Here is a 17545-nt window from a genome sequence, read left to right as displayed (position 1 = left end):
CGTGAGGTTTTTGCATTTGTTTGCTGTAATTTTCCCAATTATAGCCCCCACGTCTGAGAAGAGGGAGGGCCTTTATTTGTGTGGGGATTCTTATTGACGGAGATGGGGAGGTTGTAGAAGGCCGTGCTGCTGGACTGTGGTGAGTCAGCACTAAGTCTTCTCCAGTCCAGCGTTGTCCGAGCGGCTCAGCATCATCCTTGGATTAATCACAAATGCTCAGCTCCAGAGAAAGCTGTTCGGCCCTCCCTTGCTTTCACAGCCAAACACCCCCCCCCCCCCCCCCCCCCACACCCCAACACACACACACACACTCCCTCCCTCCCCGTGCTATCGTAATGAGCCTTGAATTTAATTAGGAACGCATTTGCGTGTATGCGTTGGGTCAGTGAGAAGTAGGATAAGAGCGTGAACGTCTGTTGCCCAGTCACTTCATTACCCCGTGCTTAATTTGAATAAAACTCTTGCTGCTTCCTTGGCCTCGCCTGTCTCTTGTGCTTTCATTCTTCTCTCTCTCTCTCTTTTGCTCCTTGGCTTCACTCTTTCACTTACAACTCTGCATTCTTTTACACCAGCATTTTCACCATTTTTTTTCCTTCCAGCGTCTCTCTCTCTCTCTCTCTCTCTCTCTCTCTCTCTCTCTCCCTCTCTCCCCTCCCTCTTTCTCTGGCAGTGTAGAGGCTCTCGAGGGAGCGGCCGTAATCTGTTCCATCAGCGTTTACTACTGAACAAATTAACTAAGACAAGCGCCGGCGCTCCCAGCCAGCCAAACGCTTCCATTAGGAAAATTATAACGCTATTACACAGGCCTGCTTGGCCTCTCATATCCCACCTCCCCTCTCTGCATCCAACAGCAAGAGAACTGTCCCGTTCCCACCATCGCCAAACACAGTATCGCAGAATCGCCCCACGCTGGCAGCGTGCACGTTATATTGGTGAAGTCAGTAACACTGGCCCTCCACTGGGCTGTTGGTCGTAGCACTGTGTCGTCCATGTTGCCAGAGGGGAGAGATATTACACACAAAAATACGTTTTTTAAGTGTTTTTGAGTAATGAATAATTAAAAATTCTTTCCCTCTTGTCAATTTTTGGTAAATGTTGTGTAGAAACATTTAAAATAGGGCTGGTCAAAAATTCAATATCAATTTATATCACAATGTTAAATGTTTCAATAACAATGATATTTAAACATATTTTCAATATTTCATTATACGTCATTAAAGCATCTGTCACTGACTGACGTTCATTACAGGACACAGCCATCAGTTCACGCAGCTAAAAATGTAGTTAAGAAATATTAATATTAGCAAACCCAAGAGGTTTATGTTTGAGGGTGATGTCTGGTTTCTTGTTTGTTCTTGGAATTATAACAAATATATCATGATATACTAAGTGAAAGTAATACATTCACGATCCCCAACATCAAAATCACAGTCTTTAAATCATCTAAATCAAAACTCACACACGAGTACAATATTCTCCGGGTGACTGTCTGTGAGGAGTGTGGTGTGTTCTCTCTGTGTCTGCGTGGGTTTCCTTCGGGTGACTGTCTGTGAGGAGTGTGGTGTGTTTTCCCTGTGTCTGTGTGGGTTTCCTCTGGGTGACTGTCTGTGAGGAGTGTGGTGTGTTCTCTCTGTGTCTGCGTGGGTTTCCTCTGGGTGACTGTCTGTGAGGAGTGTGGTGTGTTCTCTCTGTGTCCGCGTGGGTTTTCTCTGGGTGCTCCGGTTTCCTCTCACAGTCCAAAAACACACGTTGCGGTAGGTGAATTGGCGACTCAAACGTTTCCATAGTTGTTTTTGATACAGATTTATATCCATCACTAATCACTGCACATCACACAGATTATCTTGTGGCCAGATGCAATCAGACCCACACAGCATTGTTCCAGCACCTAGTCCAAAGCCTTTCCAAAAGACCAGATGCCGGAATAAATTCACTATTAATTGTCTTGATTTCCAAAGCTGTGCCTAGACTAGTTGTCTAAAAACTTTTGGGGATGTAGTGTATCAGTGTTTTTCGATTTTTCTCATGAGCGTGTGTATCTAGGGCCAGCGATGGGAGTGCGCTGATGAGTTGAGAGTTAATCATCTCTTCACGCTCCCACGGCGCCTCAGCTGGAGGAGCCCGCAGAGGCTCGGGTGCTAAATGAGGATCCGCGGGGCCCCCTGGTAATCAGGTTTTTTAAGTGATTAGCCTATTAGTTTGCATAATGGGCGTAGCGTCTGCGTCTGCTAATCACTCTCAAGGGTGCGCACCTAAGAGAGACTGAGGAGGAGGAGGAGGAGCGCAAGGAACGGCGTTCTCTCCTCCATGTTCCTGTTGCTCACTGTTCAGAGGGTGGCAGGGGGCTGGGTGGCACAGTGCCAGCTGGTATTGGACAGGAAGGGTCAGTGATTCGGGGGGCGGCGGAGAGGGGGCATGTTTGATCCCAAAACATGTAGCATATCAAAAACATTGTAATTTATTTCTCTCTCTCTCTCTCTCTCTCTCTCTCTCTCTCTCTCTCTCTCTCTCTCTCTCTCTCTCTCTCTCTCTCTCTCTATTTCTTGCTTGTTCTCACTCTGTCTCTCATGGGCTCTCTTTTTTCTATTCTTCTTTCTCTCTGTCATGGTCAATCTTCTCTTTCACACTTTCTCACTCTCTGATTTCTCTTTTAGGCTTCTTACTGTCTCACTCGGTCCTTCTCTGATTTTGCTCTGATTTTTCTGTCCTCCTTTCACTCTTTCAGGCCCCATCGTCCTCTTCTCACTCTCTCATTATCTCACTCTCTGATTTCTCGTTCTGGCTTTTAATTTCTCTCTGTCTCTCAAGCTTTGATGTTTCTCTTGAGTTTTTCCACTCCCTGACTTACTGTCTTCTTTCTGTCTTATCTTTTGTGTTTTTCTCTCATTATTTTCTCTTTTCTTTCTACATAATTTCTCAAATTTGCTCTCCTCCCTATTTTCTGCAGTCTCTCTCTTCCTCCGTTTCTCTTTTTGCGCTCTTTCTCACTTTAAAAGAAGCTTTGTTTACCTGATGCTGAGTTCTAAACAGTGTAGGTTTTGACTGTATTTTTAGAACGGTGTGCATTAGGCTTGAAACCTGGGACATTGCTGGTGCTAATATAGGCTTGTCTTTTTATATCTTTCAGATTCTTTCACCTCTCTCTCTCTCTCGCTCTGTCTCGCTCTCTGTGACTCGCTCTCTAATGGGACAGAGAGAAGGAAGAGGGAGAATCCGAGACTGAGAGAGAGATATCACCAGTGTTGGTTTCAAATGTAATGCACATATCTCTAAATTTAGAGCCAAAAGCACCACCAGACTGGGGTGTACTGTTCTCACGAGTGAACACACAACCCCTGCAGAGTTCCTCTACCCATCTGTCAGCAGCTTGGTCAGCTCTATAAAACTCTATTACTCACATATAAAAAGGTAACAATAGCAGCAACCACTAATGGTGTGGAAAAGGCAAAGGAGGAGACTGGCTGTGTTTGGGGTTTGTTTGTGTTGTTGTTGTTGTGGTCTGCCTGTAGCAACCTGATTTCTATAATTTAGAGATCTGGAGTCCATATGCGAGTATGAGACGTGGGAGAGGTGTGGTGGGTTTGTGAACGTGTCACATTTAAGCATCACAAAATCGGAAACATTTATTTTCAGTGGATTATATCAAAACGTAGATGTAGACGGAGTCTCTATTAGATTTATCCTGTGGAGAATGAGAGGATTCTCTGAAGCAGCTGCACATGACTCAGAGGCCACTACGTCCAGAGGGTTATAAAGACACTCAACACTGGGTTGTGGAGCAAGAAACCACCATCCAGTACCTTTTGGGATGAGTTGGGGTTGTGTTTTCTGCTCCAAGACCAATCATCCAGGACCACTGGGTGACCTCACTGAGGCTCGGGTGGCCGAATACAGTAAAATCCACACTGCAATATTCCAGCATGTGCTGCATATCCGTCTGGGAAGCCAAGCTGTTGTAGCTGAAGCTTTGTGTCGTAGTTGGAGTTCATAGTTTGAACGTTGGGTAGAGTCTAGTGGAGGTGTTCGGTGGGAATCTGTCTGCTCAAAGTGTGTTTTGTTTGTCTGTGTATGCAAATGATGCCCCCCTGCTGAGCAATGTGTAATTACTTGCCCTTGTGTGTGTGTGTGCTTGTTTTTCCCAGAGAGAACTAGACGCCACCGCCACGCTACTGGCCAACAGACAAGATGAGAGTGAACAGTCCAGGAAAAAGCTCATCGACCAGAGCCGTGAATTTAAGAAAAACACACCAGAGGTGAGCATTGAGTTTACAGGCCTTAATGCAATGTCCCAGAACACTGTGCATCTATCTGACCCACATCTGTCATCAGTGTGAATGGACATGATCCCTGAAACAGGCCTCTACTAATCAATGATCCATGAATAATGATAAAAAAACAATATCATCGGTTCTCATTGGTGATTATTTGAGCCAATCTCTGTTATTTACTACAGTAAAAAAAAAGCTTCATTTCTGGATGTTATGAATATAACATGAGGATAACAACCTACTACAGCACCTTTAGGGGGCGACAGTGAGTAATGTTTGTTTACTTGATCTTAATAGGGTTTCTGTTGGGACATTTTGGACCTGCTCTATTCTGATCCACTTCAGGATTGTGCTCGCATTTAACGATTTAAAAAAATGTATTATTTGATAATCACAACTATTTATATAACACTTAATAATTGCCGTATTATTCCGCCAGGCCGACAACAAATGAAAATCCTCTACAGATCCGTAACTGAGATAATTTCCTGAGTGTTGATAATTAGAATAAGAAAGTGATTAAAGACAGAGGCTTCAATGCCTCTATAGCGTTTGCTAGTCGCACTTCCCTCGGTGGATAATCGCAGCAGTGCCCACATGATAATGTAAACATAAGGACCAATCAGAAACTGATCTAGGAACTCGCATTAAAGCAGATCAGCTCTGATTTCTGATTTGAGAAGATCAGGTTTTTATTCACACAGGTTTGAAAGCTTCAGATTTGTGTCACGTTAAAGTAAGAAGTTAGATTTGTGCCACTTTGGCCTTTTGGTGTGAACTCGGCTGCCGTTTGTGTTTTATTTCCACTCTCTGTTTCTCTGCTGTTGTTTTCATAGGTTGTTTCTGTGGGGAGGCCTGAAGTGCCAGTGTGTTCTGTTGTTGTTGTTGTTCTTGGGCAATATTGTGTGTGTGAGAAGGACTTGATGGTATTGCTGTTTGCTCAGTGAAGCGACGCAGACAGTGACTTGCTATTGTCTTTAATTGTCCCCTCCTCTTTAGTCTGATGAAGTCCTGGCTGACCCTGGTGAGGAACGCTTCTGTGCTCTTTCCTTTGTATTGTTTTGTTTTTAGTTCTTTCTCTTTCTCTCTCTGTTTCTCTCTTTCTCTCTCTCTCTCTCCCTCTCTCTCTCTTTCTCTCTCTCCTCCTCTCTTTCTCTTTCTCTCGCTCCCCCCACCCCTCTCTCTCTCTCTCTCTCTCTCTCTCCCCCCCTCACTCTCCCCCCCTCTCTCTACCATATGCACACTCCTAACCATGTTATAACCATGGATTTAAAATGATCATCACAGTTTATGGTATTGTTTTTTGTTAAAAAGAATGCCACTGCGGGTCCTGTATAATAAATCTGCACGCAGGTCAAGATCAGAACACCATTTTAAATGTCAGTAACGTAGTACTCAGTATAGATTTTCATTTCTGTTTGTGATGCCGCAGCCGGTCTGTTTGTGTAGTGGCTTCGTTCATTTTTAGAATTGTGTTGGTAATGCGAATCACATCATAGACGTTTGTGATAGACGTTTAAAAGTACTTTAAAAATCTTAACACCACAGTGTTGCACCGTCAGCTGTGGTTTTTGTAATTTAAATGCTGCTAGAGCCTGAGAAAAAGCCTCTTTAACGTTTTCTGAGTGCCTCAGGGCTTGATATTGAGGTCACTGTTTTTTTATTTGTTTATTTTTTACTGTCAGTTAGTCCATGTGTTTCAGTTTCTTATCCTCATAAATCTCTGAGCTTGTGGCCTGTTTCATGGGCATGAAGCATAAATACGGCTCGTCACCTTTGAGAAAAGCGCCTAACAGCTATTTTAGTTTCCACAATAAATCCATCAGCGATCAGAAGTGACTTTGGTTTTGGAGGGGTTTTTTTTGTGTTTCTTTTTTTCCCCTCCTCGCCTCAGAAGACTGAATCCCGCTCGTTCTCTTGAGAGCTGTTTTACTTTGACCTACTTTGTTTACCGTCGAACGTGTGACGTTCCGGCTAAGCGCGGTCATTTGGGAATCTCGTCTGCTATTCCCAAACCCACCCCCCTTCCTCCCTCGCCGCCTTCCTCACGGGACTGTTGTTTAGTTGCGTGCTCCCATGGCAACGGGCCTGCTGGAGTGCGACTGGAAACAAAGCGTTGTTGTTGTTGTTATTATTTGGAATGTTGTAATGAATAATTAATGAGGTCGTGAATTATTTATGAATGAGTAGGCAGAGGCTCGTGCGAAAGCTCCCCATTGAGAGTCGAGGGTCGGAGGGCCGCTGGGAAGGTTGAGTGGAAAACGTGTATGACATGAGAGCGTGAGCCCTTGAAGGGGGGAGAGGGGGGTATTCCACAAAGCAGGATCAGTTCGTTAGCTCGATAGCTTTAGCCAAAGGCTAACGTGGGAGGGTGTTCAGACTTTTCATATACACTAATCAGCCACAACATTACTGCCACCTCCTTGTTTCTATTCTCTCAGCTCACTTGACCACACAATTCTACAATTACAGACTGTCATCCACATGTTGCTCTGCATACTTTGATTGTCCCCTGTTCTTCAGTGGTCAGATCCGTTCTTTTGTGGAGGGAGGTGGATCATTCCCAGTGCTGCTGGAGTTTTTAAACCAGTTTGACCAGTTTGCAGTTATTAAACTGGACTGAGAATTGTCCACCAACACAATCACTATCTGCAGGATAGGCCTCTCTTATTGTGGTTTGATCATTGCCTAGCAACAAACTTTTAAAGTCCTTCTAACTGAAGTTAAAAATGTTTTATTTTTTCCTCCTCCTCTGAAATGCCAGTTTGATGGCGCACACACACACACCCCTTCCAAAATAACATTACTGGTATTTAAGGCTGGGAGTTTTAGAAGTGAGAAACGTACTGATCAGTAAAGCAGTGTTTATCTAAATCTACTGACGCAAAACTAAAGAACACAATTATAAATATAAGGTGAAACCTATGATTATTATTAGAATTCGTGACCCCTTAAAACTTACCCATTTGTAATTTAGCTAATTAAGATGTAGCTTAGGATTTAACCCTCAAAACACTGTGCTTTAGACCCGGAAAATGTCCAGGTTGCATCTTCACGTAAATCCACGCCGCGTCCACAGAGCTTCTCCTGTCTTTGTTCTTACCCAATTTCTCTGGTCATTTTTCTACCCCCCACCCTGCTGTTTGGGTGTAAAGCTCTGGCGTGTAATAATCCGCCGGTCAGCGATGTTCAGGGACCTAAAGTGTCGATGCAGGTGGACGATGAGGCGCTTATCAGCATTGAACAGGCCTTAATGGGGATTAGGGCTTCAGGAGGAGAGTAGGCTGGGGGTTGAAGTGCTGGCCTGGCACCCTGGTCAGCGCTCGAGGACCTTGATGTTTTGGTTGAGCAGCGTTTAACACCTTTCCCTTTGTGTGCCATCTGCTTTAAAGAAACGTCCCCTGATTCAATCCTGTACTGAAGAAGACTACAGTGGCCAAAGATTTCTGGACGTCATCTAACATTTCTTCTGGAGTTAAGGGCATTAATAGAATTTATCTCATTTTTCTGCAGCGATAGAAAGCTGTACATCTGGGACATTGCCGTGAGGATCTAATTGCATTCAGCCTGATGTGATTACCATGTAGGTCATGTACAGATGTTATATGTCTAATAGCAGTCAGTCGTTTTCTCTAATATTTCTTCTCCATGTTATTCAACAGACACCTATTGGCTTAGATTTAGTAAACTTGCTTTCAAAATGGCCACCCCCAAAGGGAGACCCGCTCTGGGTTGCATAAACTGGTTTATTCAGTGTCTACAAAATAGTTTGATTCTTAATTTCATGTGAGCCATTTTTTTTTTAAAATGAAGATTATTTATTTCTTGGTTTTTTACAAATCTCTTTAAAGCTTTCTGAGTACTCTTCCATGAGCCCTAATGAATTTTCAGTGTCTCTTTTAAAGCCAGTGGCTCTGTGGTCTACATGGTGTTTGATCATCGCCAGTGGCTGGACCCCCCTCAGGCGCACGGATCCTTAGTCTCTTCGTCCCCCCGCAAACCGCTCCATGCTTTGTGGTGAAGCTCAATGGCGCGGCTGTGTCCAAAATGTTGGGGGGCGTGTAAATAAATAAAGCGCAAGGCCATTGTGTCTGTCTCTGTGTTGTTTTCATCTGGCCCGGGCGCTTGTTTGGAGGCGACAGGACGACTGAGGGCTTGTAGAAGTCATTACTGGTGTCGTCATGCTGGGCAGGAGATATAAATCACCTTCTGTTTTGGGTCAGACGTGCTCTTCACAAAGTCAGACGGACAGATTTTCTGTTTCACTTTCCTGGCACCAAGCTCCATGAGTAAAAGCATTGATAGAATGAACGGTAATGCGTTTTTATTTGGATGTTTAAGAGCTCCCAATTGACGCAGTTAATTACTTGGATTGTGTGAATGTATAGAACCAGACACAATTGCTCTAACTTTTCTGTGGGGGATTTTGAAGAGTGCCGGAGCTTTACACTTTGCTGTTACTTACAGCATTCTCCCGTGTGTTCTTTGCTTTTAAAAGTTGTATTTGATCGAAGGGGATACAGTTCGCGTCACTATTAGAGCAAGATACCTGGTGCTTTGTCAGACTTTAGCATTCAGTGTAACTACTGTCTCTCTCTCATTCTCTCTCCTCTCTCTCTCATTCTCTCTCCTCTCTCTCTCTCTCTCTCTCTCTCTCCTCATTCTTTCTCTCATGCTCTCTCTCATTCTCTATTTCATGCTCTCTCTTATGCGCTCTCTCATTCTCTCTCTCTCTCTTATGCTCGCTCTCTCTCTCTATCTCATGCGTTCTCTCTCTCTCTCTCTCATGCTCGCTCTCTCTCTCTCTGTCTCTCTCTCTCTCGTGCTGTCTTTTTTAAACACATACACCAACACACACGTGCACACCCCAGACTTCGCATTTATCACTGAAATCCATTTCTTTCATGTCTGTGCACATCTATAATTTACACACAGTGCTTTTAGGAGAGGCAGGGGCCAGAGGTTCAGAGAAGTGTGTGTGTGTGTTGGAGGGTGTCAGGGTGTCTGGTGAAGAGGAGTAGAAAGGAGAAGTCTACACTAGATCTGGAGAAGGTGGAAGCGTAGAAGGGCTGTATATATGAATTTAAGAAAAAACAAAAAAAACCTGGAGCTGAAGCAGTTACACACAGAGAGAGAGAGAGAGAGAGAGAGAGAGAGAGAGAGAGAGAGAGAGAGAGAGAGAGAGAAACAGAGGCAGGTCTCACTGCTCTAATCATGCCACTCAGAGCTACACACACACACACACACACAATATGTCTCCCCAAACAAGATGTGTGTGTATTAGCGCTGGACAGTATATCCTCTATACTGTGATATTGACACGGCGAACTCTCTAGGACCGAAAAGCAATATTTCCTCCAGTGTCTAATGGTGTGTTTGCTACATCAGGGTTATTCCCTCAATGAAAGCAGTGACCCCTCTATGAGTTTTTGGGATTGTTTGGAAAAAGCAGGACGAAGCGCATTAAAATACATATAATAACAGGCTTTCTATCTGTTGTTGCCACACTGTAAAAACTTCACTGTATCGCTGTAGAGGGCTAGTTTCCTGTGCTGGACCAACCATTAAAACTAGGGCGTGAATCGATTTTATATTTTTGGATATTTCCAAAAGCTGTTTAATGGCCCGTGCTCCTCCTCAACCTTCAAGTGTTAAACCCAAAGTCATGCCCTTAAAACACTGGCTGTTTATAGGAGTCTGAACTTCGTGAACGCTTTGACAAGAGACTGAAGCAAATGTGCATCTGTTCAAAAGTTAAAAATGCTGAGAGGTACAGGAATGCAGTAATCTGTAGGGGAGTGTGTGTGTGTTTGAGTGAAAGAGCTGGCAGTAGCACCTCCCCCATCTTTTTGGAAAAGGGAGTTGCATTAACCAGGCACTCTTATCTCTCCTTAAAGGTCATTCATGCAGGGGGAAATTTTCAGCTTTTATTATTTGCCCATATTTTCCCCCCATTAGTTAAACAAATACAGGTGGACAATGGGGGCCGGCGGCGGCGGCTGACCTAATCTGAAGAGTGACCTTCAAAGCCAGGAGAGAGCCGCATTGTGCCGAGCTGAAGGCTCATTTTTCACCTCAGGAGCCGGCGGATGTACCTACAAGAGGTGCCCAGGACTAGGCCAGCGTGTTTCACTAATACGGCCTCTGGATCCGCAGCCGCAAGTCAGATCGGCTCACGCTTACACAGACCAGAGCACGGCGTACGTGTGTTAGACAAGGACGAGGAGCTGCGTGGAGGGTTGTGTGTCATAGAGGATGAAGCTGCCGTTACGTTAGAGCGGGGTTTGGTTTCCAGCTCGGGCAGAGGGAGCACACTGTGCATGATTTCAGTTGTAATTGCTCTGGAAGATAGTCTCTGCCAATGAATGTAAACGGAAATGTACATAAATTATCACAGGAATGCTGCCGGACAGTTATTTCCACTCATGCAAGACCAGGCTCCTCTCTCCCTTTGAATGTGAAGAGACTCTAAAACTAAAGCAACAATTCAAAAGCATCTTTACACTTTCAATAAGTGCTCAAAAGATTAAAACAAATCCCACATTTCAGCTCGTATTGATTCAAGGTTCTGCATTCAAAGCTGTGCACGTGTCTTTAACATCATCATGATGTAGTTTCCCCTTTATTTATATGTTGATATGTGTCCACACCTTTTATTTAAAACCGTGTTTAATTCCGCTGTTCTTCTCTTTAAGGCCATCAACAGCTGGAGAAACTATAAGGATAACATTTCCATTTCTGTGCGACGTGTTATTTCGTTTATTCCCAAGCCCTCGGTTTGTTGTTTTATTCATTAACAGAGACCCAAAGCTGCTGGTGGAAAATGTGAGTGTCCTAACAGCGTGTGGTTTTGAGTCAGTCCGGTGTGTCATGCAGCTGACGGCGTGAGTTACTCTGTAATCCCCAGCATCTCTCTGTGACTCAGGAGGGACTTAGGCGTCCTGCCCACGCCGCCGCTGTCCAGGTGTGGCACTGCGGGGGATTTACCTGAGCTTTATTCCACAGCTTTCTCCAACATTCATCTCTCAAAGAGGAGACTGCTTGCGCCAGTCTGAACCTCTTAAGCACCAGCTTATTATTCAGCTATTAATCCTAAGACTACTATAAATTGTTACGTAACGACTATGTAGTTATTTCTGTGATACTTAAACCAGTCTATGTAATGTGCATGTGAATTTCACAGGGGTTTCTGTATAAGTACGAACTTTGAGGCATGGAAACTGTCTTCAAAATTAACGTCAGGGGCATTGACCAAAGGTGGAAATGTGAAACATGAGAGTGGTTTGATGTGAAATGTGGAGTTCAGGGAAAAGTACAGAATATAATGAGTATTGTTCACAGTGTTGGGGATAGGAACCACACGTCTGAAAACTTCCATGCACTTTCAGTCCCTTCTGAAAACTTTCACTTTTGGCGTTTGGAAATGAAATGGAAATTTCAGTTTTGAATGTAGTGACTTGTCACCCTGTGGAGGATTGGCGCCCCCTCCAGGGTGTGTTCCTGCCTTGTGCCCAGTGATTTCAGGTAGGCTCCGGACTCACCGCGACCCTGAATTGGAGAAGTGGTTGCAGATGATGAATGAATGAATGCAGTGACTTCAGGTTACCATCACCACCACTGTAAAACTACAGAGTTATGTAACATTATAATTTCTCTGTAACGAAAACGTTTTACATTAAACGGCTCAGTCATTTGTCTCTAAAAATGTCTCCAAAAAAGTGGTATTGCCTGTTAAGTAGAATTTTATTATTATTATTATCTGTCCGTAGGGTTTACAAATGGTTAATCCTGAGGAGATTCGTTTTCAGGACGCATTATTACCTCGGCAGGCTTTTCTTGTCGTTTTTGTTTTTTAGTGTATTAGATTACATACTCTCTGCTCAGGTCCTTGGAATGAAAAGTAAGTGTGTGAGGTGTCTGTAATTGTGCCTGATCCATTTGGGGCTGTATTATTTGTGTGTGTGTGTGTGCCGCTGTATCAGAGACAGTGTGGTAATTAGGGTCTGATCCGGACTGGCAGTGTGCCTGCTCCGGCTGCCTGGCGTCTCCTCAGTTAATTATAGGCCTGTGTGTGTAAGCCCCACCACGCAGGCCTGTTTACCAGTCTCTCCCTCCCTCTCTCTCTCTCTCTCTCTCTCTCAAACACACACACACACCCCGACATGAAGTGCTGTAACGAGCCATTGATTTAAGAGGCGTTCCACTGTGTTCTCGCTGGCTGTGGAATTTGGGAGGAGTGAGGAGACGAGAGGAATTCGCCTCCTATTAGCTGTCGAAGGAGGTGGAGGAGTGTGTGTGTGTGTTTGTGTGGAGTGAAAGCAGTAGTTAAGGTGGCGCTGGAGACTGCTGCTCATCTCTAGTGCGGGAATGTGTACTCTGATTTAACTGCATGTAAATGCCTGGTTAATGAATAAACCCATTCAACTCCATTGATTTTGGGATTAGAAGTGGATTCTTTTCATTGTATATTTATTATTCAAATAATATTCCATTTGATTGTAATAAATATTTTGTACAGAATTTTCTAATGTGGTTGTAGTTGATTTAACTAATGGCCAATGAAATACACACCTTGTTTTCTCACCAGAAATATTATTTGAAGGACGTGTAATCCTTTAAAATTGGGGTAAATACAATGTGTAGTGTTACATGGATGGAGTTCATTAATAGAGGGTTCTTAAAGGCTAAGCACCACTTAATGGACCTCCATGAATATTTCACATTATTGTAGTTACTGACAGATATAAGTATGAATTAAAATGAAAATAGCAGCTTAATTTGCTTTAAAACTGACAATTGTATTAAATTGACGGAAAAACCCGAGCTCGCTACGGAAATTCTCGAACGCGACCGTGACGTCACTGGTGGACAACAGCTGAACAACGCCGCGGTAAAACACCGTTATGACTGACTGTTATGACAGTATCTAGCTAAATAACCAACATTATTCATGACAATAGCCTAGCAATAAGCTAAACTCAAATGTAGAGGTACCGTTATTCTTGTAAATGTGATCGAAGTCGAACTCGAATTCATCCCACACTATAAACCTCCGTAATGCAGCTACGTAGCCGAGTATAATCTGAGCCCCCGAGTTTAGCGAGTCAAGCTAACGTTAACTAACACCAACTAAAACAGGCGAAGTGAGTGTCCTCACCCTGTTTACCTCCATGTTACAGAGGCTCTTGAACACCTTTCGTTGGTGTCCTTACATGCCCATATTGTTGGAAAAGCGCCAGTGAAATGAGCTACAGATAACGGAGTGAGCGGATGGTCCTTTCCAAAGTGTCCGTTTAAAGTTGACAGATTTAGTCCATTTTCTGGATATTTTGGGATCTTTGGTCCATTTGTTCACAGATGTCCCACTGTACATTGAATGATTGCAGCCAAAAACAACACACCTTTTCCTCATTTTACATTAAATTAAGTGCAGCTTCTAGAGTTGTTGTCCACCATCTACGTCACAGGCAAGACGCCTATTAGAGTTTCCCAACACCGTTGGGGGGGGGGGGGGGGGGGACCAACGGTCTTTTAAACCTTATTCCTTCAATTAGTAAGAAATAACATGTTTTCTGACTCTCAATAAACACAGGTTAGGAACTCAAACTCCACTGTATTTATTTGTTTGACACTTTCATAGAGCTGCTGCTTAGCCTTTAAGCATTTCAGTAAGTTCTATTGAAGAGTACACAAATAAAAAATTACTGACGATAAAACGGATACTCGGTAACGGAGCAGTAAGCAGTTTGTGTGTGTTTAGTCAGAATGGCTGAACAGTAAGATGTTTGGTGTGATAACCCACTCAGACCCACATGAAAACTTTCTCACGCTTGTGTGTGTGTGTGTGTATTTGTGTGAGAGTTCGCTCTTGAGGTTAGCAGTCAATACCCTCAACCTCTAACCTCTTTGATATTTGATTGGCAGAGATGATTTTGTACAGTAGTAGGCTTGCTTTTTCCTGTACATGTTTGCGTGTGTGTGCGGACAGGTCAGTGTTTGATTGGTAATGGTAAATATGATTAGTATCACTGTAAGGTCTCTGCTCTACTCAGCTGACTACAGTCCTTGCCCTCCCTCAACACACACACACACACACACACACACACACAAACTCACACTTCAGCTCATTTCAATTTCCCACACCTGAGCCAAGTTTCTCTCACGTGCTGATGTCATGAAATCTCGTCCGGTTTCCCCCCACAAAGTTCTCACAAGCGATGTCCCCGCAGACTCCTCCGTTTGACTGCGTCAGCGCTCCATCTGCTGATAAACACCACCATGGTTTCAGCTTTAATGGAGATCCTTTTTGTGAGATTAACAGCTTTTATGTTGTAATATTACAGCCATGTGTGCATTCTGCCCAACGTTCACATTGGTTCTTGGCTTTGTTTGGTGCTTCTGGAGAAGTAGTTACATTAGGTGGAGTAGGGAGTGGACAGTAATTCAATATCACTATATGCCACAGCATGTTTCTAGTTTTTCTAGATGTAAATTAAGAGCTATATTGTGATAGAAACATTTCCTTTAAGCTTTAGCCTTCTGAACATTCGCTGTAAAGAGAGAGAACAGTTTGAGCCTTGGAAATATTATTGAATAGCAGCCAGGCAAGTAAATACACACACAATGCATGTCATATTTGAGAGGGAACCGCTGAAATAGATCAACACGCTTGGAGGAGAATGCTAACCTCTTGGTTGAATGACTTTGAGGCCTGCTATTTATTTTATTTTCTAAAATACACTATATTTTAACCAATCAGACAAGCAAATGTATGCTGAGACAAGTCTGGGTGTATGGATTCGGGCCGTCCAAGTCCTCCAGCAATTCCTTGGAGTGCTCATTTGTGCTACGAGCTCAAAAAAAAAGAAAAAAAAACAGCTTGGCAGAACGTTTCATGTCATTTCCTGAGTTTTAAAGTGGGGATGTGGCGGATAATTAAGACAGGGCTAATTACACGGCTTTAACATTCGCCCGATCCATAACGTGACGCTTCCCTCCTACAGCAGGGGAGGTGGCTAAATCGTCATCGGTGATTTGACATGCTGTTTCTATCCTTAGCTGATAAAAGGTTGGTTTAGCGTGCAGCATCTCCATTACGAGCAGTGGCAGATGGTGAGGAGCAGCATTACCTCCACAGACACTTGAGTTAGTGCTCAGTCTAATATTGTCACACACTCACAAACACACACACACACACACACATCCACGAATGAGGCAGAGCAGCGGAGAGCAGTCTCGCTCCTCATCAAAGCCCATGCTGCGTTAGCGGCGGTCTATAGAAGATCAGAGCGCCGCGCACATCTGACCAAATTAGACTGAGGATCAGAAGAGGGATGCATAATTCAATAAGCATGGGACTGGCTGCCTGCGTCGCCCTCGTTAATGCAGCTACACTGGAGCTACTGTTCTCCTCTACACACACACACACACACACACACACACACACACACACACAGCTCTGCCTTTAGTTTCATTTTCACCCTCACACACACACACACACTCTCTCTCTCTCTCTCTCTCTCTCTCTCTCTCTCTCAAACTGACCCTTCTCTCCAGCTGTGGCTAGGTGTCCACATGTCCACCTTTTCATCATTTCCCTTAGTTTCTGAGGCACTACACAGTGAAATTCGGGGGGTGTGTGTGTTTGTGTATGTGTGTGCGTCTGGGCCAGACTATCTCCCTCTTGTTTCAAGCTCCAGCCAGCAGGTGTTTTGATAATAGACTAATCTCTCGGTTACATTTCACACTAATCGCTTCATCAGAAGCCACACCAGGGGTTAGTTCCCATGAGAAAGCTTCTTCAGTCTCTTTCAACTTCAAGGAGAGACTCCTGGATGCATTTTAAAGCTAACGTAGGACTTGATATTAATATAAAAACATAAACGTGGTGTACACCCTTTAGCCAGGTGAGAGGTGACGTGAATATCGCTGATTAGTGAAGAGTTAGTTCCTGAAGTCGATGTGTCGGTGATGATGTTCTCACTCATTTTCCTCATTAGACGCCTTCTGGCTTCTGGTTCTTCTCTACACATGTGCTCCAACATGATTTGGGCGCCCATGACCATGTTGTCCTTCCTTGAACCACTTTTGGTAGGTGCTAACCACTGCAACCTGGGACCATCCTGAAAGACCTGCAGTTTTGGAGATGCTCTGAACAAAATACTAACCATCACTGTTTTTAACAAGGGACTGGATTAAATTTGAGTGTTTTTTTGTTTGTTTTTTTAACTTCATACTTAAGATTTAGTTTGTTTTCTTAAATCTTCTTTAAATAATTTTCTTTAAAAGAACAATTGTCTTAACCTTTCAAAAGCCTCACACTTGTCTTGGGGATGAGTAGAGTTCAGGTAAAACTCAGTTGTAAGAGCTGAATTGCTATCAGTAACACGATTAAATAAATGTTCTTAAAGTACTGTTTGTTTCAGCTTAAATAAAGCATTGGCCAACTTTTAAATCAGTTTTTTATTTGTCTGTTTCCTCCCCCCTCACTTCTAATCTTCTAATTGTTATTTACTTACATTTTTCAATGCTTAACTTGATACTACTCTTGCTCCCAACTGCATGGATTTAACAGAATAGTGGTAATCAAGGTCGATTCTTTAAAAAACAAAATGTCTCGTGGAATTTAGAAACCGCAAAACACAGCATGAAAAGCTGCGTTATAAGTCGCCTACAAACAAAAAACATTCAATGGTGTCTTGAGGAAAATATTTAGGAAATAATTGAGACAATATTGGCGGCACGGTGGCGCAGCAGGTAGGTGTCGCAGTCACACAGCTCCAGGGGCCTGGAGGTTGTGGGTTCGATTCCCGCTCCGGGTGACTGTCTGTGAGGAGTGTGGTGTGTTCTCTCTGTGTCTGCGTGGGTTTCCTCCGGGTGACTGTCTGTGAGGAGTGTGGTGTGTTCTCCCTGTGTCTGTGTGGGTTTCCTCCGGGTGACTGTCTGTGAGGAGTGTGGTGTGTTCTCCCTGTGTCTGCGTGGGTTTCCTCCGGGTGACTGTCTGTGAGGAGTGTGGTGTGTTCTCTCTGTGTCTGCGTGGGTTTCCTCCGGGTGACTGTCTGTGAGGAGTGTGGTGTGTTCTCTCTGTGTCTGCGTGGGTTTCCTCCGGGTGCGCCGGTTTCCTCCCACAGTCCAAAAACACACTCAAAAGTGTCTGTAGGTGTGACTGTGTGAGTGAATGTGTGTGTGTGTGTTGCCCTGTGAAGGACTGGCGCCCCCTCCAGTGTGTATTCCCGCCTTGTGCCCAATGATTCCAGGTAGGCTCTGGACCCACCGCG

General features: G+C 43.9%; 1 protein-coding gene across 1 annotated transcript in view; it reads left to right on the top strand.

The window, feature by feature from the left end:
• LOC136678128 (protein CASP-like) overlaps positions 1 to 17545 on the top strand; it is a 161258-nt gene that overhangs the window by 33346 nt on the left and 110367 nt on the right. Inside the window, exon 2 of the mRNA XM_066655998.1 lies at positions 4143 to 4253. Coding sequence (XP_066512095.1) covers positions 4143 to 4253 — 111 coding nt within the window. The remainder of the gene's footprint in view (positions 1 to 4142; positions 4254 to 17545) is intronic.

This window comes from Hoplias malabaricus, chromosome Y (genome assembly GCF_029633855.1).
Source record: "Hoplias malabaricus isolate fHopMal1 chromosome Y, fHopMal1.hap1, whole genome shotgun sequence".
In the NCBI taxonomy this organism is placed as follows: Eukaryota; Metazoa; Chordata; class Actinopteri; order Characiformes; family Erythrinidae; genus Hoplias; species Hoplias malabaricus.
The sequence above is the reverse complement of the archived record's forward strand: the minus strand, read 5'-3'. Positions and strand labels throughout refer to the sequence as shown.